General features: G+C 40.7%; 1 protein-coding gene across 17 annotated transcripts in view; it reads left to right on the plus strand.

The window, feature by feature from the left end:
* Positions 1-22,729, plus strand: part of LOC122564459 (FH1/FH2 domain-containing protein 3-like) — a 650,002-nt gene that overhangs the window by 346,832 nt on the left and 280,441 nt on the right. For all 17 annotated transcript variants that reach the window (XM_043719360.1, XM_043719363.1, XM_043719365.1 and 14 more), the window contains exon 6: positions 3,521-3,626. In XM_043719360.1, the coding sequence (XP_043575295.1) occupies positions 3,521-3,626 (106 nt within the window). The remainder of the gene's footprint in view (positions 1-3,520; positions 3,627-22,729) is intronic.

Raw genomic sequence — 22,729 nt, forward strand, 5'->3', positions numbered from 1 at the left:
CCCATCTCCATTCTAAAGGGTCATCTCTTTTCTCTCTGAGGCTATGCCCTTGGGTCCTAGTTTCTCCTGCTAGTGGAAGCAACTAGGAGAAAGTGTGGTCTGCAGAAGGCTGTTGTGAAACTTGAAAGGGTTCAGGAGGATGTTGCCAGGTGAAGGGTTTGAGCTATAGGGAGAGGCTGAATAGGCTGGGGCTGTTTTCCCTGGAGCATTGAAGGCTGAAAGGTGACCTTATAGAGTTTTATAAAATCATGAGGGGTATGGATAGGATAAATAGACAAGGTCTTTTCCCTGGGGTGGGGGAGTCCAGAACTAGAGGGCATAGGTTTAGGGTGAGAGGGGAAAGATATAAAAGAGACCTACGGGGCAGCATTTTCACATAGAGGGTGTTGCGTGTATGGAATGAGCTGTCAGAGGAAGTGTTGGAGGCTTGTACAATTGCAACATTTAAAAGATATCTGGATGGGTATAGGAATAGGAAGGGTTTGGAGGGATATGGGCTGGGTGCTGGCAGGTGGGACTAGATTGGGTTGGGATATCTAGCTGGCATGGATAGGTTGGACCTAAGGGTCTGTTTCTCTGCTGTACATCTGACTCTCAAAGCAGGACATCCTTTCTTTGGTACAGTGCCCAAAGTAACACAATACTCCCAGATGCAGTCTGACCAGAGCCTTATCCAGCCTCAATAGTACATCTTTGCTGTTGTATTCCAGCCCTCTTGAAATGGAAGCTAACATTGCATTTACCTTGTTAAGGTTAAAACAATCCTGAACTCGGACCTCCAAGCCCCTTTATGCTTCAGATTTCTGAACCCTTTCCCCATATAGAAAATAGTCGAAGCCTCTATTCTTCCTCCCAATTTGTGTAACCTCCCACTTTCCCACACTCCCGTGGAAAATGTCCCAGTCTAACCAGTCTTTCTTTATAACTCAAACCTTCCATACCTGGCAACATACTGGTAAATCTCTTCTGAACCCTCTCCGGGTTAATAATCTTACTGCAGCAGGGTGATCAGAACTGGACGCAATATTCCAAAAAATGGCTTCACTAGTGTCCAGTACAACCTCAACATGACGTCTCAACTCCTATACTCGAAAGACTGAACAATGATGGCAAGTGTGTTAAACACCTTTTTAACCATTCTGTCTATATGTGATGCAAACTTCAAAGAACTATGTACCTGAATCCCTAGATCTCTGTCTTTTAGCAGTGCAAGGTATTTGCAAGACTGTATCTGGGATATTGTTCAGTTTTGGTTTCCTTACACAGTGAGGGATGTACTTGCTTGTATGGTTCAGGAATGTTCCCAAGGGTTGAATCTTGGGAAGAATGGTTGATCATATGAGGGAATTGGATCGTGCAGTTTAGGCTTGTCTTCACTGGAGCTGAAATGAACGTTGGAGGGAGGTGAGGCTGGTTATCCAACTGATCATGTAATATAATTTTAATGGGAATTGAAAAGATAGATTCTGAAACTATTTCTCCTCTTGGGAATTTATTGGATTCGAAGGCAGAGTTACAAAATGAATGATTTTATAATTATGATGGATAAGGAGAAAGTTATGATGGAATATAACTTGAGAGTTCCTGTTATTGATTGCAGATCATTTATGATTAGTGTAAACACCGTTCGCTCTGCAGATCATTGCCAAATTGCAATATTAGTTCTAAAAGCAAATTAAAACCAATTGAAAATGGGAGTTGTATTTTGTTTAAGAAATGATTTGGGCACTGGGTTGATTATAAAGCCTCTGTGGAATCCGTGGGCTGGGGTAATGGTTTACAGCCGTTGTTTCCACTCTGTTCTGAACCGTCACTGGGCCCTTCACTAGGTTTATTGTTTGTGACTGTTCCTGAGAGCTCATGACTTCCATGACTCACCCCCCCACCCCCCCCCCCCCCCGCCTCCCCTCTCACCTCAAACTGTCAGCACTTGATGAGATGCTGTCATTTTACTTCTGGAGAAGTGAGACTTGTACTAACAAGGATTTTTAAAGAAAATTTCTGTAAGATGTGTTTTGTGTTTGTATACTGTACAGATATTGAGTTTAAAATTCTGGGTAGTTGGTCATAACCTGCATTCAACATTGGAAGTTGCTCCATGAACTGGAATTGTTGCACAGATAAATGTGCGATGCTGTAAGTTTCCGTAAAAGACAAGGGCAGCATCTCTGACCCCAACTGCATGAGAGGAGAAAAGATATAGATAGGAATGTAGTCTAGAAATAGGAGAGAGTGGCTAGAATATTGAATGCTGAATTGATGCTCTGTTGCAGTGTTGTTCTAGTTTATTAGACCATAAGGTTAAGCCTAAAGCATTGCATGGTGATTTTCAACAAAAGACATGTTAAAACAGGATATAAGTGGGATACACTATAAACACAGCAATAATTATTAATTCAATAAGTAATGCCTCTGTTTAGATTCACCAAGGTCTTCTGTACAAAACAGATTTTTTTTCACTTGTTTTTAAGGTCTGAAATTGTATCTCTGTTTTAATGAAACAGTGCATTCCTCCAATTCAACCCTCTTAGACACAAGCACATAACCACTCCACTGCTGATGGTCATGCAGAATCCCGGTGATTGGAAATCCTTCCCTAAACCCCTCAGCCTCGTAGGAGCAAAGAGGCATTCCTTAAACCCTATCTCTGAGCAAAGGTTTGGCCATCTGTGCTATTATCTCCCAGTGTGATTTGGTTTTTGTTTTTGTTTCATAATGTGCTTGTGAAGCACTTGGGTTAATTGACCATTGAATCCCTTTAGTGCAGAAAGAGGCCATTCAACCCATTGAGTCTACACTGACCCTCTACAGTACATCGCACCTAGACTTGCCCCCATCCCATCCCCATAACTCCATGTGGGGATTTTACCTTGATGAATCCACTTAATCTAAACATCCTTGGACACTGTGGGCCATTTAGCATGGTCAATCCTCCTAACCCGCCCATTGTTGTACTGTGGGAGGAAACTGGAACACCTAGAAGAAGTCCACTCCAATATGGGGAGAGCATGCAAACCCAGGACTGGAATCGAACCCAGGTCACTGGTGCTGATAATCACTGTAAGGGCACTACGTGCCAGTCGTTATTGTGTAAAAGTCTCCTCCCCTTTTGCTAGCTCTTGGGGTACTTTGAGAAATAAAATAATTGGCACACTCAACTCCATATTTAGAAGGGATGATTGTGTTGGCCATAATTTGGCATTAATTAGCAAGGTTATCAATAGACACCCTTAGAATAAATGAAATAGAAGCTCGATTCATGGTCACTTTTGGAAATGTGGACTAGTGTTCAAAATACAAAGTGTAGTGCTAATGTAGAGGGCATTCTCCTTCTAAGATGCGAATTTGATTTTGCTGCTGTTGCTATTATTGTTTGTTTCTTTTCATTCATTCATTTCCATTTGTTAATTCCCCATATACAAAATAGAATACAGAAATATTTCTGTTGCTGTCTGTACAATTCAATCATAAGTATCTTCCTAACGTATTAACCCTTGGAACTGTGCTTTAATCCCATTAGGATGACAAGGATTTGGTTCATGAGTTTGTCGTTGCTGAGGGTTTGACATGTTTGATAAAAGTAGGAGCAGAAGCAGACCAGAACTACCAGAATTACATCCTGAGAGGTAAGCAATGCATTCTCTCCTGTCTCGGTGCTTTCCAAAAAGAACACACGGTTTATTTCTTTTTACTGTGCAACAGAGCGTGTACAGACCTCACTGTCTGGTGGCTTCAATTAACACAGTTTGAGCAAGGTTTGGAATGAGGCATCTGTGGTTAGAGTTGAGCTATTAGGTATGGTAGTCTCTCTCTGTAGCCAGCCTAGTTAATAGAAGCTTTGCAGTTTTTCACTGGCTACCTCTACATAGGTTGTATAAGAGGAATATTTAAGACTGACCTGAGCTGCAATGGCTTTGCTACAGAAAGGTTTCCATCTATCACGTCCTGTTCCAACAGGAAGAGCATCTGTCTTGGACACTGGAATGATAAAATGTTATTCCACAAAATTATTTCAGTTTTGATCTTGGGGCTGTCATGAATGTCCATTCATCAGAATTTTATACTGATGTTAACCAATACAAAGCATTGTTATGATTAGAGCAGCAATGTCCCATATTGTACATCTATCTTGTACTGAATCTCTTGTGATGACATACAAATCTCTTTGAAGTTGAACAACACAAATTATATTGTGTACTGCAGGGATGAACCTGGAGGTTATTTGATACTTTGCGATTTTCTGTAGGAGAATCTTAACCTTCAACATGGCAGATGGACATCCACATGTTAAAAAATCTCAGCATCGGTTTTGAAATCCACACACTGTCTCATTTCCAAATCCCTCCATGGATTCCCCACCTCCTCTCTCTCTCTAACCTCCTCCAATAAAAGGCCTTTGAAATTTCATCATTCTTAAAATTTTGGTCTTGTTGGGATCCTAGGCTGTGATTGGTGCACTAGTGTAATTTTTGTCGTTAGCTGTTTTCCTTCTGTATATGTCTTGGATGCTCCACTTTTCTTAAGATGTGCCTTGAAAGTTACCTTTCAGACACAGTTTATGGTCACTTGTTCTGATATCTCCTGGAGCTCAATACCAAAGGTTGGTACCACGTTTTAGAGTCTTAGTCATACAGCATGGAAACAGACCCTATGGTCCAACTCGTCCATGCTGATCAAGTTTCCCAAGCTAATCTAGTCCTACTTGCCTGTGTTTAACCCACATCTCTTTAAATCTTTCCTATTCAAGTACCTGGCCAAATATCTTTCAAACGTTTTAACTGTATCTGTATCTACCATTTTCCTCTGACAGTTCATTCCATGTACAATCCACCCTCTGTGAAGAAGTTACCCCTCAGGTCCCTTCTATCTTTCTTAACACTTTTTTAAAACATATTGCTTTATTTTAGGCTCCATGCAAATGGAAGTTATTGTGTTGATTTTATACACTGCTCGTGCCTGTGTTGTGACTGCTCTCCCCCTCTATAGCTTTCTTCTATCTCTTACTGCTTTGGTTTAAGTCTGAGGAGATTGTGGAGGGTGAAGCAGGGTCAAGCTGTAGAACGAATGAGCTCTTGCAGGCATTAAATGAGTGATGAGTTGTAACAGTGTGGTGTGTGGGCTACATTTGAAGGGAAAAAGCCGACCAAAAGATCTGCATTGTGTGCTGCCAATTGTATGATTTATCCTTGTTCCAGAGTTTTTTTATTTATATTCGGTCTGCAATGCCTCTGGTTATTATTTGTTTTATCGGCTCTGTGGCTGGAGTGCAGAGGAGTGCAGAGGAGGGCAGAATTTCCCATACAGTTTTAAGTATGGGGGGTAACTAACATGTCACCCTCAGCTGATTTGACTGGCAACCTAGTTACAAACAGTTAACAGGCAATGGCAAGCAGCTCTCCTGATCACTGTTTTGGCATTAATGATCTGGTCACCAGAAGCTGCTAGCCAGTCAAAGGCTGGGGTCAAGCAAAGGCTGGGGTCAAGCAAAGACTGGAGTCAAAAGATTGGACCCAAAGGCAAGAGGGCTGCTTTCAGAGACCACCTCTTGCCTGCTATCCGGGCCTCCTATTATCCACAAATTGGGACAAATGCAGCCCACTCACCTCCAGGTGGGCTGCAGTTACCAAGGTTTCCCAAGATGGAAGTTCTTCAGCTTGCTCGCCAGGTAAGGGGAGGTGGTGAGTTGAGGCTTATAAATAGCCATTAATTGTCTACTTAAGGGTCTTTAAATTGATGCCAAGCCGGAATGTTGTACCTGGACCTTCCCATGATAGCTGAAATGCAGTATCTGAGGCAACCCACCTAGTGAGTCTGCGTTGCACCCCCTGCACTGCGATCACATCCTTCCCTTAGTGTGGTAGCTGGAACTGCGCACACTACTCCAGCTGTCGGCCAATCAAACTTCTGTACAAATGCAGCATGACTTCCTGCTTTTATAATCTGTGCCATGACTGCCATGTATGCTGTCTTACCTACCTATTAATATGTCCTGCCACCTTCAGGCATCTGTGGACAAGCACCCCCAAGATCCCGGTATTCCTCTGAGCTTGCTAGTGTCTTTCCATTCATTGAGTATGCCCTTGGCTTGTTACTTCCTGCAAAGTGCTTCACCTCACATGTATCAAGGTTAAATCCCATTGCCAACATCTGCCACCGTTAATCTGTTTACAACTTTTTCTATTCCCTTGTATCCTATCTACATGTTTCTGGGAAATACTGTTACTTTCAGTGAGGATCTTGAACTAAAAGATGCTGGGTTGAATTGAGTGTCTAGACTTCAGTTCGGCTTCTTGCAAGGCCAACTGTTACTTGTACTTGGAATTATATAATGAGCTTTTAAAGGAATTGGGTGGTATTTCCAACTGAGACATTCCACGAAATTCGAAGCAAATGTTTGATGCAGATGTCCGTTACCCTCAAGGTTGGGTATCTGCCCCTGTTAGCAAACCCCTTTTCTACCTAACTTACAAGAAAACTTAGTGCTAGTGATCAATTTAGAAGATTGATCCTTAGTTTCTTAAGTTATCAAATTTATCTGGTTTTGGGCATACTGGATCACATGTGTTGATTAAAAGGTCTCCCACAATTCCACAATTTGATCGGAGCCTTGCCCATTTGTTTTGTTCACATTTTCTGTCAGTAGCTCTTTTGTAGCCTCCCTTCTGTTTGCCCAATCTGTGTCCTCTTCTGTCAAATGCTGTACCATTTCAGTCCGTGTAGCATTGGTCAAACCTCTGGGTCACAAACCATCACCATCGTTTCCAAAATTTCTTTCCACCAGCTCCTTCATTATTTGTCACACCATTTTGTTAATTGGGTGTTCGATTTGTCTAACTTCTCTTACTCCCCTTCCCAATGTCGCATCCCATCTTAATGTTACTCCTGCCTGCAAGGCATAGGATTTCTTGGAGTTAGTAGAAAATAAACATTCCTGTATATTTACATATGGCTTGGGAATATGGGTTAACAATCTGTAGGCACTACAAACATAATTTCAAAGGCTGAAAAGTGCTTTGGGACATCTAGTCATGAAGGGCACTTTATAAATAACACAAAAGCAGAAACTGCTGGAAAAGCTAGGTAGGTCTGGCAGCATCCGTGAAGAAAAATCAGAGTTAACATTACGGATCAAGTGACCCTTCTTTAGAACCCTTTCAGTTCTGAGGAACGGTCACTTGACTGGCAACGTTAACTCTGATTTCTTTTCACAGATGCTGCCAGACCTGTTGAGCTATTCCAGCAATTTCTGTTTTCATTTCTGATTTACAGCATCTGCAGTTCTTTCAGTTTTTACTTTTATAAATGAGTGTCTCCTTAAAATATGTCAAAAATAAAATGGTCTGGCACACAGGATATCAAAATACTGTAGAGGAATTTTATGTTGCCGGTGAACTACCTTGGATTAGTACAGTTTTACTGACCATCTGATGGTAGATGGCATGCTGAATACAAAAAATGTCCATGATCCCACAGAATAGTGGGCCAGCTTACTGTACATTGCAGACTGCGCTTATTGCAACATTAATTGCAAGAAAGGTTTGAGCTACTTTTGGGCATTTCTTTTTGTAAAAAAGGTCCAGAACTCTTCAAATGCTGCAAGTTTTACTTTAACCATTTACAAATTGGCAAATTGGAAAAACAGCAGTTGTTAGTCTGTCTCCATGACCACTGGAATATTGAGTGCAAATGTAGGTCCATTGTTTGTGGTTTTTCTTGCGATTTAGGTCAGTGTTACTAGTATGTAGGAAGATACAGATAATTAAGTGCCAAACACCCATGTTTCTTAGAATTTGCAGTTTAAAAATGCTTATTCTGTACAATTTCAAATAAATATTGGAAGGTTATAACGATAACAGCCAAAATGAGAATTGTCCGGATGATAGATTGAGTAGACTGGGGCTCTGTCTGCTAAATTTAGAAGATTTAAGAGCTAATCTAATAAAAGACATAAAAATCCTTTTAAGACTCGACGAGTTAAATGGTGAGAAGACATTTCTCCTGTCCAGGATATCTAAATTAAGGGTCACAGCTTTAGAATAAGAATCATAGAATCCCTACATTGTGGGATCAGGCCATTTAGCCCACTGAGTCCACATTGACTTTCTGAAGAGCACCCCACCCAGACCAGCACTCTTACTCTATCCTGTAACCTTGCAATTCACGTAGCCAATTCATCTAACTTGCACATCCCTGGACACTATGGGTAATTTACTATGATCAATCCACTTAGCCTACACATCTTTGGAATATGGGAGGAAACTGGTGTATCTGGTGGGAACCCACTGAGACACCAGGAGAATGTGCGAACTCCACACAGTCACCCCAGTCCCTGGTGTTGAGGCCAATATGCTAACCACTGAGCCACAATGTCATTTACATTGGAGATACAGTCTGTTCTTATATAAGGTCATAGTCCTGTTCCTGTGCAATCCCACATTATGGGACCGGAATTGCATTATAGCCAATACAGGTAAGGAAAGCTCGCATTTTGCAAATAATAGTCTAAATTCTTCAATCACGTTTTAGCCAATTTATGTTGAAGATGCGCGTTATAGCAGAACCAACTGTAGAGTACTTTTTCACTTAATTGTGATTTTTTGGAATGCTTCACCACTGAAATGGTTAGCACTGCTGCCTCACAGCACCAGGTCCCAGGTTCGATTCCAGCCTCGGGCGTCTGTCTGTGTGGAGTTTGCACGTTCTCCCCGTTTCCTCCGGGTGCTCTGGTTTCCTCCCACAGTCCAAAGATGTGCAGGTCAGGTGAATCGGTCATGTTAAATTGCCCATAGTGTTCGGTGCATTAGTCAGAGGGAATTAGGTCTGCATGGGTTACTCTTTGGAGGGTCAGTATGGACTGGTTGAGCCGAAGGGCCTGTTTCCACACTGTAGGGAATATAATCTTAATCTAATCTAAAGTGCTCCTTCATTGAGTATATTCTAAACGTGCTTGTATTTTTGGTTCCTGAAGAAATCAAGAGAAATGGGAATATTACATTTGAGTTACTTTAAATGGTGAAAGCAGACTTGTGCTGAATGGTCTCCTTCTCCATTATTTATAGTTAATAAAGAACAGAAGTAGGTGAAGGGTGATTGGAGGTTTCCTGCAGTGTGAAGTCTTTTTTTTCCTACCTGCAACTAACATGAAGATGCTTTATCAAGTGCTGACTATTTCAGAAGGCATAAAGTTCAGTCACAATCATGTTGATTTCTATCATGCAATCACCCATCTATGAATTCAGTCTGTCTATATTATAACCACTACACCTACGTAGGAATGTCAAACTGTGGTCAGCTATAAACCTTAAGCTGATGAGTTGAGTTGAGTTGAGCCGAGCCAGGATTGTATTGGGAGTTGATCAGTGCAATCTCTGTAGGTATTTGTGTTGTTTTGCAGCTGGGTTGTGCAACATTTATGTCCATTAAATTATATTGTTGAAGTCATCTTGAACTGTTTTCCAAGGAAGGTATTTGTTTTATTTCTTTTCCCACATACACTATAAATACAGATGTACTTTTATGATAACTGCCATTTGGAATCATTAGTATCTACATAGTCCTAGAGATGGACAGCATGGAAACAGACCCTTCAGTCTAACCCATCCATGCCGACCAGATATCCCAACCCAATCTAGTCCCACCTGCCAGCCCCCGGCCCATATCCCTCCAAACCCTTCCTATTCATATACCCATCCAAATGCCTCTTAAATATTGCAATTGTACCAGCCTCCACCACTACCTCTGGTAGCTCATTCCATACACGTACCACCCTGTGTGTGAAAAAGTTGCCCCTTAGGTCTATCTCATATCTTTCCCCTCTCACCCTAAACCTATGCCCTCTAGTTCTGGACTCCCTGATCCCAGGGAAAAGACTTTGTCTATTTACTCTAGAGCAGCATTTTTAAAATTAATTTTTACCATCTCACAGACTCTACTAGTTTCTCTTTTCAATCAGTCGGCAGTTTGCAAAGAATTCCATTTGGAAGCTGCTGGCTGTAATACCCCACAGATTTTGGCAAGTTTGTGTTATATAATATGTATTAAATGTGCTTCAGTCTAAAAGATTGCCTAATGCCCCAGTTTGTGTTTAACTTATTACAATGGATTTGAAGACCGGTTGTGCTAAACAAACCTGTAACAATTCTTTCACTGCCACTTTAGCAATGGATTTTTTTATATACAGTAGAGCACTTAATCTGCTAACTAGTGGTTAAAATATAAACGTTCTTGCTGCAATCTGTCAATGCTTCTCAGTCGATCCATGAAGGTGCATGAGTTGATGATTTATTACATTGCAAAATGGGGTGTATATTGACTCCATCCTACTCCACAAGCTCCCATCATTATCACTTCTCCCTAATAAGCCAATCGGTTTAACATCAGCATCAGTTAAATTCTTGGAATCCATAGCATGAGATTGAATTCTTGAGCTTTCAACAACGTGTTGTGTTATTGAAATCATCCAGCCCAGGTTTTGTAAATGGGCAAAGGGGCTACCATCTTGGTGAGAAGGCCCAAGTATTTAGTTTGTCAAGCAGAAGGGCTGGTTTGCAACCTGGGAAGGGTGGAAAGTGTACAGCTGGCAGGAATCGTGAAAGAGGAGAAATAAAGGTTGGTATGGGTGTCATGCTTGGTTCATGCTTTGAGTATGTTTTGCCTTTTGAGTCAAAGGTTGATAATTCAAGCCCTTTCTGTAGACTTGAGCAGATAATGTAGGCTGATATTGCAGCACAGTACTGAGGGGTGTGCTGCACTACCAGATATGCTGTTTTCTGATGAGGCATTTAAACTGAGACCCAGTCTTTGCCTTTCAGGAGAATGTAAATGTTTTGTAACACTACTCAAAGAAGAGTAGGAGTATTCATCGTAGTCTCCTGGTCAAACATTCATCTTTCAAATGACATGATTGGGACTGATTATTTGGTCATTATAAAAGCGGAACAGTGGAGATGCTGGAAATCTGAAACCGGAAAATGCTGGAAAACTCAGCAGGTCTTGCAGCATCTCTGGACAGAGAAACAGAGTTAATGTTGGAGGAAGCAGGTGCAGACTGAGTGACCATTGTGCAGAGCACATCTGCTCTGTCTGTAGGAATGACCCCAACCTTCCACTTGCCATTTCAATGAACCGCCTTGCTCTCTCACTGTAAGTAATCTAATCTAAAAAAGATGCTCCAGACATAATAGGTTAAATGGCCTCTTTCTGTACTGTAAAATTCTGCTTCGAAAGAGGGCTCTCAGTTTCAATTTTGAACCTGCAAATATGGCTGCAGAGGTCCAGTCAGTCCACAGTGATTGTCACTGTCTGTGTGCTTAGAAACGTCCACACTTCCTGTTCCAAATCGCTCGCTAGAAGCATTTGTTAATTATTACTTGTGTTTAGACATTGAGTGGAAGCACGGTCTGTTTGGTTGGATTATCACAGTGATTTAAATCCTGTTGAAAATTCATTGGCCACTGTGGATGCATAGAAGGATTCAACACCTGAATGGAAGGAATTCACTGGAGAAGTTATTTTGTGCCAATTACTACTTTTCAGCTTTCAAACACAAGGGAAGCAATATCTTATCAAAGTTGAGTGTCTCTGGTGAAAAGAAATTTTAATGCATTTCATCTTTTAAAAAGTCTGAGAAAGGAAAGGATCCTGAAAGACTCCAGAATAATTCAAAAGACTGGAAGGTGCTTTCCACTTTTACATTTGCGTACTCCTGCACTGGATAGAGCTAGCTCAGAGCTGCAGACATTTCCCTGACCTGCTGAGCTTTTCCGCTCTTGACTCTGATCTCTGGCATCTGCAGTCCTCACTTTCTCCTGGACATTTCCCTCTGTCTTGGGCTGTGGTAGACTTTATTTTCCTGCCTGTCTTAATTGAAGACGATCTGTATTTAATAAGTTTGTTGAACTATCACTTTAGATCTTGAAATAGCTGAAAGGGTTATGTTTGGAACATGTCTCGAGAGGGCCCATAAGTATTTGTCTTGCAGTGTTTCTTTATAAAATGAAGTGAAATCTAGGAAATTAAAACAACCTCTTGAAGCCCGGGTTTATTTGCCTTGGAATTCTGAGTGTCGCTCATCTCCAGTAGAGTGTGTCTGCTTGCTGTGGTTATTTTCTCAAAGGAGAGAAATTGAGCTGTGCCAGACTAGCCATAACAAATAGACTGCAGCTTTCCTGAGCATAGCACTGGTGTAAGGGTGACAATTAGTTAACATTTGTAATAGAATTTGGTTTCTAAAATAGGTTACTTCTAATATCCTTTACACGCACACACAATACCGAAAGGCTGCATGAAAGTGACCGAGCACTAATGTTTTCCTGGGGCAACAGTTCATCAGGTTTTTATAGCTCTATAACTCTAGACAGCAGCTCTTTACTAGGTTAAGTTTTATGTCGAGAAAATGTAAAGCTTTGAGGCAGCATTTAACAGAATGCAAAACCTGATTCCTTTGCACCTTTTAGTCATCCTTCAACTAATTTTGGGGGAGCAACGTTATTCTGTTTTGCCACACACCTAGAGATCAGTGTACAGAACAGAGGGCAGCCCTTTAGCATGCTTTGATTCTGTCTTTTGACCTACTGTCTAATTATGCCTTTGCTTTGTCAAGCTGTCAGATCTAATGTTGAAATCTCATAATGGTCAACTCGAATTTCAGTAGGGCAAGATACAAAAGACTACTTTGAGGAGTTGAAAAAACAAAACTCCTTTTTTCCCTAGGGTGGGGAGTTCAAAACTGGGGGGCAAACTTTGGAGGTGAGAGGAGAAAGACTTAGGGGGAACATGAGGGGCGACTGTTTTGCAGGGAGTGGTTCATCTATGGAACAGACTGCCAGAAGAAGTGATGGATGCAGGTACAGTTGCAATGTTTGGAGGACATTTGGATGGGTACGTGAAGGGGGGGCGCGGTTTGGAGGGATATGGGCCAAATGCAGTAGGTGGGACTAGTTTAGTTTGGCGTGGACTGGTTGGACCGGAGGGTCTGTATCCATGCTCTGACTCTATTAACAGCCTTTTTTATTATTTTAATGGTGCCCATGTGAAGTGCAAGGCAGTGATGCTCCTGTGTGCAATGGATCTGTTAAATGGATACTGTTGTACTTCCATCCCATTCTAACCACCTTTTCATCTGCCCTTTCAGAAAGCCTCATCGCCCTCAATATTCAGTTTCTAGCTTCAATTGACCCACAGCAATTACAGAGATGTGGCTTCACTATCATGCCCATTAACCTGTAATTGTACCATTAATTCATCAATTTTGTTCTGAATGCTGCATGTATTTAAGTTAAAGGCGCTAATTTTGCCTTTTTGTTTTACAATTTATTCCCATTTGATTCGATTTGCTGCTATTTTTCAAGGTTTGTACATTCTGTCCCTTCCAGTCCCATTATAATTACCTGAATGGTCCCAGTCACTTGGTTCACTAAGACACATGCAACATCTTGGCAGTGCTGCCAGAAACCAAGGCTCCAACTACCATCCGCTGTTGTTTCTAGCTCATACCCAAAACCACCGGTGTGTTTGCCCATGTATGCAATCACTAATTAGTGACTACAAAGGAACGAAGAGATTGTGAAGTATCTGGATGTTAAAAAAAAAAATCTTTTGCGGGGATCATGGAACTCTACAGCACAGGAACCAGCCCTTTGGCCCGTAATGTTGTGCCAGACATGACACCAAATTAAACTAACTCCTTCTGCCTGCCCTTAGTCAGTATCCCACTGTTCCTTGCATATTCATGTGCTTATCTAAAAGTCTCTTAAACACCACTATCATATCTCCCTCCCCCACCATCCCTTGCAGCACGTTCCAGACTCCTACCACTGTGTTTCTTAAAAAAAAACTTGCCCCTCGCATCACCTTTTGAACTTTCCTCCTCTCATCATAAATGCATGTCCCCTGGTATTAGACATTTCAAGTCTGGAGGGAACAAAGATTCTGACCATCAGCCCTAAATAAGCATGTCATAATTTTATAGATTTCTATCAAGTCTCCGCCAGCCTCTGCTTCAGAGAAAACAACCCGAGTTTTTCTATCCTCTCCTGACACACTCTAATTCAGGCAGCATCCCAATAAACTTCTGCTTCCTCTCCAAAGCCTACACCTCTTCCCTGTAATGTGTGTACTCTAAGTGTGGCCTAATCAAAGTTTTATAAAACTGCAACATGACATCTAGGACCAGAAAATTGAACAATATTATTTTTTATTAATTCATAGGGTTTGGGTATCAGCATTTACTCCTCGTCCCTAATTGCCCAGAAGACAGTTCAGAGTCTCTCTCATTGTGGATCTGGGGTCACAAGTTGACTAGATCAGCTAAAGATGACAGATTTCATTAGTGAGCCAGATATGGGTTGTTTTTTGTTACAACAATGGACAATGGTTCAACTGGTCTAGCATTTTATTGCAATGTTTTTATTGAATTCAGTTGTTGCCATTCGCAAAGGAGAGTTTTGCACCCAAACCTTCACCCCTGCGATTTAAGTCTGGATTACTGTTCAGTGACATTACCATAACACTTCCACATTCCTTTAATGTATTGGAGTTCATTTCAGAAGAAATTGACAACAAAAGTAGGTGATGATAAGTTAATTTTGAACATTGGTTAGTTGACATTGAGTCCTCCTGTAGCAGTAGAGAAAGGATTTACAATGATATAACCAGAATTAATAGAATTAACAGGGCAGCTTGAAAAAACTCTTGCTCCTTGCCTTACCAAGTGGAGATTAATCTAGGATGGCCAGTGTGGCTTTATCATGGGGAGACAATGCCTAGCAGGTTTGATGTGGTTTGAGTTCACCATTCCTCAGTAATCAGTTATTGATCACTGATAGAATCTCCATACATGCACACCTTCAACTAGATACCTCATCCCGCCTCCATCCCTTTAATTAAACAACAGCATTGTAAACAGCACTTAGAATACGTGTCAGGTACCTTCTCTTGAAAGGTCTTGGCCATTATTTGTTGAGGCATTGTCTACAAGAGCAAAAATGTTATGGTGGAGCAGTACAAGCTATTAAGTCACAGCTGGAGTACTGTGTGCAGCTCTGGCCACCAGCTTTCAGAAGGATATCACTACAGCAGAGATGTATCAGGATGTTGCCAGGACTGGAGCAATTTAGTTGTGAAGAGAGTCATACAGTATGGAAACAGACCCTTCGGTCCAACTAGTCCATGCCGACCATGTTCCAAAACTAAACTAGAGAGATTAGATAGGCTGGAGTTGTTTACCTTGGAATAGAGAAGACTGAGCGGGGACCTGATTAAGAATATGCCATACTGGAGGCTGCTAACATTCATGTTTTTACGGGGAAGGCTTGGTGCATACAAGAATAAATTAGTATCAGATATCAGGACAGAGTAGGAAGAGATCATTAAAATCGGAAGAGGGATTGTGTCGGGTGTAAATATCAGTGTTGACCACTAGGGCCATGTAGTTGGTATCTCTCTGGCTATATTCTGTCCTGACTATTTCACCAATCTGGTTAAGTTCTCTGGAAGTTTGCTACTATGTTCCTTATTATTTCCTGTCACCTGCGAATGTTCAGATTCCATGTCTATCTAAGTCCAGCTTATTGATGTAGACCACAATATGTACTGTTCCTAATGCTAATCCCTCGGGACCACCAGTTGTGTGTGTGCCATTTCAAGCAATTCTTTCTGTCTGAATAATAACCATGACTCTGCTTTTGTCATCTCTTTCCTCTTCAAATAAATTATTTAAGCTTATCAAGTGAGTTGCTTTTAACAAATCTCTGGCTTTCATTAATTAACACAATATGGTGATGTTTTCACAAAATGGTATATTTCATCAAAACCTCTGCACTTTGTGCACTTTTTGGCAATTACTTTTTGGCTTTTGGTATTTGAGTTCATGTACCATTGCTCAAAGAATTGAAATAAGCCTGATCTAGTCAACTGGATTTCCCCTCCACTGCTGAACAAGTTGGTTTTGCATTAAGATGATCATTTACAGTGAGCATTTGTTTTGCCTGTTCTTAAGTTTCTTGATCCTTTTTGTAAAACAAAAAATAGTTTGTCCAGCAACATTAATCATTAAGTGACATTATTTAATTGCCTTCTAGAGTTTACAGCAGAGAAAATTGGATAAAATATAAATAGAAGTAAAGCTGACAAGACCTCCAGGAATTCAGTATGATGCAAACTAAATGACTGTGTGCCTTAGAGTACATCAGATGCCTGATATAATTTGATGGCTCCTGCTGTTCCTCAGTCCTTTTGCTTCATAATATTCAGTTTGGTACCCCTTGACTTTGATGCAGATTATACTACTAGTTCATAGTAAAATTTGATTTCTCCAGTACACTGATGACCCAGTGGTCACTTAGACTTTCCAGCTCATTAAAGTCTAGACAGCATTTGATTTAAATAGTGGACAAATGTTTCAATTGAAGGAGGAATGATTGAAAGGAAGGGAAATGAGAGGAAGAGTGATCTTTCTGGATAAATTAATGAAGAAGGTAATTATGCAATGTAGTGATACAGAGAATGAATGTTTGCATTCCAAACTCTTATCAAAATAGTATGAGCTGTTTGTGGTTGCTGGACGGCTGTGATACATTGCACACCATTGATGTGTCCTTCACTAATGCATCACTCCTTTGGTTCATCACCTTTGCAGCAAATCTCATTCTTGCTCCTTTCGCACCACATGGCCTGCAGTTTGGCATTGGAGGAATGTTATAGCACTGGCTGCATTCATTATAAATGGATGCAATGGACAGTAATATTGGTCGCAATGTGTGAAGTACTTCTGTCAAATGGCAAATCAATTTGCTAGCCGATTATAGACAATCCATTGAAACACAGAATATTTTGCGCACCTTCCCTATATTTGGTTATTTAATGTGCCACCATCTATACCTGTGCCCAGAATCTCCATTTACAAAGGGAGTGGGGCTCAGGTGGTAATGTTAAAAGAGGATATTCTGTCTTTTGAATCACAGAGCCTGCTGCCACAGTTTCCAATGTATGAGCTGCTCAATTACTTGTGCATTTTGAACTAAATGTAAATCGTTCTCTGAGTTGCAAATCATTTTAATATGAAGGAATTCAGAAACCTCATTACACAGTCCCGATTACTCAGCAGTCTATTTCTGATTCTTGGAGGAGCGATGAAGTCATTTCATTATTGTTTAGCATTTCTGCATCTCTGACTTTATGGGGCAACTGAGTTCACAAGGCTGTTCAAGTCTGCAATCCAATTTCTGCTATAATTCCGAACATGCATTTTATCACTTTCTGAAGAATGCAGACACAAAGACATGTTTCTTCACTCTGCTTTGATTCCAGGCTCAGTGAATAAAGTCACTGTGTTACATTGCCAAATTGTTTTGGATCCCCAAGAAACAACATCAGCTGCTATAATGTGGCATGCAACTCAGATCACAGAACCCAAGTTGTTGCTTTGCAGTGGGCAAGTCAGTCGTCTTTGGGTACAACCTTTAGATCTGAGCATAGAACAGAAGTCTCCTGGCGTACAACATTTCTCCCACCACTTGCTCTACACAATGATGGTTTAGAAGTCATTGAGGCAGCTGTGTGGTGTGCCAGTTGACAACGAGATATACTATTTGAGTCAAAGGACTTGCATATTTTCCAATTTATTGGTAAATGCAAAGCCAAAAATAATTTCTCCTCACGGAGTTGCAAATCATTTTAATATGGAGGATTTTAGGGACCTCATTACAACTGTAAAGGATTAGTTCCTTTCATTGGGAATATAACTCAAGAATATATTCATGTTAATTTATGAACTGAACTCTTCACAACATGCACATACAGCAACTCCAACCAGGAGCACATTTTATGTCGACTAGACAAAACATGTACTCAGTATTGCAACAACTCATGTCTCATACCTAATGACAGGCAAGCAGTAGGTTAATGAAGATTGAGGTCAAGCTAATCTAACTATAATTAAATATCCTCGGTTTCAAATAGCTTCAGTAGGGAGTTGGTGAAACAGAACCTGACATTAATCTGTCATCTTGCCTCTTTTGAATGATAACCATGCTGTAACTTTCAGACTATTTTTTTTAAAATTTACCTCACGTTACTTGGCAGGACAAGTATCAGATGAACACTGTTGAGATCCTCACTGTTCCTCTATATTTATTTCTTATTTTTGGTTTGGAACGGTGAGCTGAAGTTGAGAATCAAGTTTTAAATTTTGCACAGCAGTTTGTTTTCAAAGAAAGGAAAACAAAATACAATTTGCATCTGGGAAGATGATTGCAAGTTAATCTTTATTCTCAGACCATGATAGATGTTTCAGCACCAGGATTTATTATGCTCAGAAACTGGCAGCTGATTGGATGTTGCATTTGTCAATCACTGGCCTGTGCTGGCCAACCATTCACAGTGTTGACCAAGAGAAACAAGCCGTAGATGAAACTGCTTTTGACTGGGCTCTGGCCACAGGCTGCATGCTCAGAAGCTGTTGGATTTGGAATCTCTATTTGAGTTTTATACACTAGTTCTATATTCAGTTAAATAAAGGTTGTAAGTTCTGAGGAAAAGATCCCAATTTATAAGAAATAAACGAATATTTGTTGGAGTCTGCTGGAGCTGTTTTCATGGACTGGTGATTTCTGAATCCAAGCAAGGATACAATCCCATTTGCCTGTAATACAACAAATCAGTTGAGGATTTCATAAAGTCTCAGCATTCATGGTTGAATGGTTATTGAACTGGGAAATGACAACTTTTCTTTTTAATGATTTGCAGATGCCGTTGTTGGACTGGGGTGTACAAAGTTTAAAAATTGCACAACACCAGGTTATAGTCCAGCAGGTTTAATTGGAAGCACACTAGCTTTTGGAGCGTCGCTCCTTCATCAGGTGATAATGAAGGGCTCAATCCTAACACAGAATTTATAGCAAAAATTTACAGTGTGATGTGCAACTTTTTAAAAAAAGGTTTTGTGATTTACACATGAAAGAAGTGAAACTATCATGGTATTCAAACAGATGAAAGACTCAACAGACGATCAATTTTTCAATGTATAATTTCAGCTACATCACACTGTAAATTTTTGCTGTAAATTCTGTCTGTTAGGATTGAGCCCTCCACTATCACCTGATGAAGGAGCAATGCTCCGAAAGTTAGTGTGCTTCCAATTAGTCCTGTTGGACTATAACCTGGTGTTGTGATTTTTAACTTTTTAATGTTTCCCATTCCTATGTCTGTCTGAGAGAGAATAGGGGTTAGGATTGATGAACATTGGGGTTAAAACATACACCTTAGCTAAGTTAACTTGTTTAGCTTTGCTTTGCTAAAGTTGCAATATTGATGATTATTTTTTAAGTTATAAACTTGATGTCTGATATCTTATTCTTAATTCTGATTAGGCTCAATTGAGCAATTTTGAAGGTAATTGAATATTTTGATTTCACTGTGTTGTGAATTAAGTGTTGGTGTGTCTGACTTGGTTTGCTCTCCCTGTGACATCACAACACAAAAGCGATTTAATGATTTGACTGTCTTTGCTATATCTACGAGCTAGAGCTCCAACCTGCATTCTTTGTTTACTTGTCCAAATGCCCCCGCCCTGAAATTGCCATTGCTAGGGATTTTCAATTAAAACTTTACTCGTAAATAAAGTATCTACATTTAAATGGAGAAAAACTGCAGAATGTTGCAACATAAAGGAACTTAGTGGTACTTGTTCAAGGAAAGCTAGCACGCAGGTCCAGCAGTTAATCAGGAAGGCAAATGGAACATTGTCCCTTATTTTGAGGGGATTAGAATATAAGAGCAGGAAGGTCTTACTGCAACTGTACTACATAGAGTACTGTGTGCAGTTTTGGTCCCCTTATTTAAGAAAAGATATTTTATTGGAGGCAGTTCAGAGAAGGTTCACTAGGACATTGCTTGGGTTGGAGAGATTGTCGTGTGAGGAAAGATTAAACCGATTGGGATTTTACTCACTGGAGTTTAGAAGAATGAGATGATCTCATTGAAACATATAGAATTCTTGAAGGGCTTGACAGAGTAAAAGCTGAGAGGATGCTTCCCCTCATAAGAGAGTCGAGGCCCAGAGGGCACCTTCTCAGAATTAAGGTGCCAATTTAAGACTGAGATGAGGAGGAATTTCTTCTGAGGGTTGAATGACTTTGGAGCTCCTTGCCAAGAGAGTTAAGGGGCCAGAGTCCTTGTGTACATTGAAGTTTGAGAGAGATATTTGATCAGCCGAGGAATTGAAGATTATGGGAAACCAAATGGTTTGCTCCTGTTCCTATTTTTGATCACTTTTTCAAAAAGACAAAATAGGTTTGAATTTAAAATGATAAAGTACCTCAGTACCCTATTACTACCTCTTCCAAAGAAATGAAGCAGTTTTTATAATGGCACATCAACAGTTTATTCATTGTGTATAATCCTGTCAAAGAGCAAATGTTAAAAAAACCATATTGTTTTGGGCTGACATAATTACTCGTCAGTTTACCTCAAAACTTTACTGCCTCACATCTGTGATCAGTTAACAGAGCGACAGTGTGACAAATCAGCTATTTGGCTGATGAACCAGGTTCAGAGTTCCTTGAAAGTGTAAATGCAGGTAGGCAGGAATAATGAGAAGGGTTTTGGTATGCTTGCTTCTATTGGTCAGTCCATTGAGCACAGGAGTTGGGAGGTCATATTGTAGCTGTGCAGGACACTGGTGAGGCCACTTGCGGAATACAGCATACGATTCTGGTCTTGCCGCAATAGGAAAGATGTGAAACTTGAAATGGTTCAGAAACATTTTCCAAGGATGTTGCCAGTGTTGGAGGATTTGAGCTACAGGGAGAGGCGGAATAGGCTGGGGTTGTTTTCCCTGGAGCGTCGGAGGCTGGGGGGTGACCTTAGAAGCTGAGATATCTGGTCAGCATGGATGAGTTGGACCGAAGGGTCTGTTTCTGTGCTGTACATCTCTATAACTCTGATGCTGGCTGCACATCCTGCTATTACGCTAATCTGGTGGGATCAGCATGTGATCCAGCCCTGGCCTCTAATAATTTGTTGTACTTGACACTCCGAGACCAATGAAAGAAGTTTTCCTTATGAAATGAAACCATGACAGTGCCCTTAGTTGTGTTGTCATTCTCACCATGCTAAATGGGATGGATTTCAAACACAATCAGTCGTTTTTGACTGGGAATCCAGTGAGGCGCATCAGAACAGAATTAAAAAATAATCAGCAATCTTGTGGCCTGGTGTATACCCCATGCCATCATTTTATCGAGCCAGGGGCTCAAGTGTGGCTCAATTAAGAGTACAGGAGGACAAGCCATGAGCACGTAAAAGTGAGTGTCAACCTGGTCAATTTGTGGCATAACCAACAACATAAGCAGCAAGTGATAGATGGTTCTAAGTGGACCTCAGACTCTGCAGTTCTCCCTTGTCCAGTTGTGAATGATGGTGGGTAATTAAACTATTCACTGGAGGAGGACTTGCTCCAGCAACAGGGAGCCGTAACAAAATGAGAATTGAGGGAAGGCACTTTACTGGTTGGAGTCCCGCGTAGCACCGAGGAAATTGGATGTGGGCGAGAGAGATTGTGAAACAAGCTGACCAAAGTTAGTCGTTTATTGTTTCCTCCTTGTTTTCTAAACAGAAGTGTTACGTTGGCAGTGTTCCCCTTCTGTGGAATTTTTCTAGATTCTAAGGATTCTTGGAAGATTACTATTCGATTATCTATTATCTCTGTAGCCAATTCCTTTTGTATCCTTGGATGTACTCTGTCCATTAGTTGCTGTAGCACTTCTTCCCTTAGTGATATATGTTACAAGGGTCCACAATTTATGAGCGGCTGATGTATGAGTGTTTGTACTTATGGGTGCAATCCAATACGTGGTTGTAATTTTAAATATCTGACATTTGAAAGTTTCCTGTACTTACAAACACCTGCTTTCCATTGTCCTGCGTTGTTTCACCTTGCGTGCAATTCGACTTCCAAACAGACTCAGAATGGAACTTGTTCACAATTTGGCCTGTGTATTCATTTACTCTGGCCAAGATTTAAGTCATTTTTCATATAGGTTGACTCTGACAATGGTCAAGAAAATCCAAACCTTGTCTTTACCTAATGCTGAAGTCAGACTTGTCCTTGTGCAAACCTCCTTGATAGAAGCACAGCATAACCCATCTGTTCAGCTCCTCCTTTTCTGCCTGGCTCAGCATAAGATGTCAAAAGCCTTTGGGCTCCTTTCAGCCACATTTGAGGGCAGGGTAGGTCGTGGCTTCATGGTTATATCACTGGATGAATAACCCAGAGCCTCAGTAGAATGTTCAGGTGGCATGGGTTCAAATCCTATCGCAGCAGATGGTGAGATTTAAATTAAATAAAAGTCTGGAAGAAAAATCTAGCCTAATTTTCTAATGACCCATCTTAGTTACTAACATCCTTTTGTAGGTAAGAAAATCCACCATCCTCTCCTGGTCTCCATAGCAGTGTAATTGACTCTTAACTGCCCTCTGGGTGAGTTGGATTAGGAAATAACCAGGGATGCCCTCATTTCAGGGAAAGTTTCTGACCTGGCAGCTCAGCAACAATGAAGCAAAGGGAGAAGCTGGAGTTTAGTCTCACCAAGATTTTACTCAACTGAAAGTCAAGCCCTTTTTGACTAAAAATTTTATCCTCAAAACCTGACTGCTACATTTATATGTAAGATACGGAACAACCTCGGTTATCCGAACATCGATTATCCAAATTTCAGATTATCCGAACAAG

This window comes from Chiloscyllium plagiosum, chromosome 29 (genome assembly GCF_004010195.1).
Source record: "Chiloscyllium plagiosum isolate BGI_BamShark_2017 chromosome 29, ASM401019v2, whole genome shotgun sequence".
Classification (NCBI taxonomy): domain Eukaryota; kingdom Metazoa; phylum Chordata; class Chondrichthyes; order Orectolobiformes; family Hemiscylliidae; genus Chiloscyllium; species Chiloscyllium plagiosum.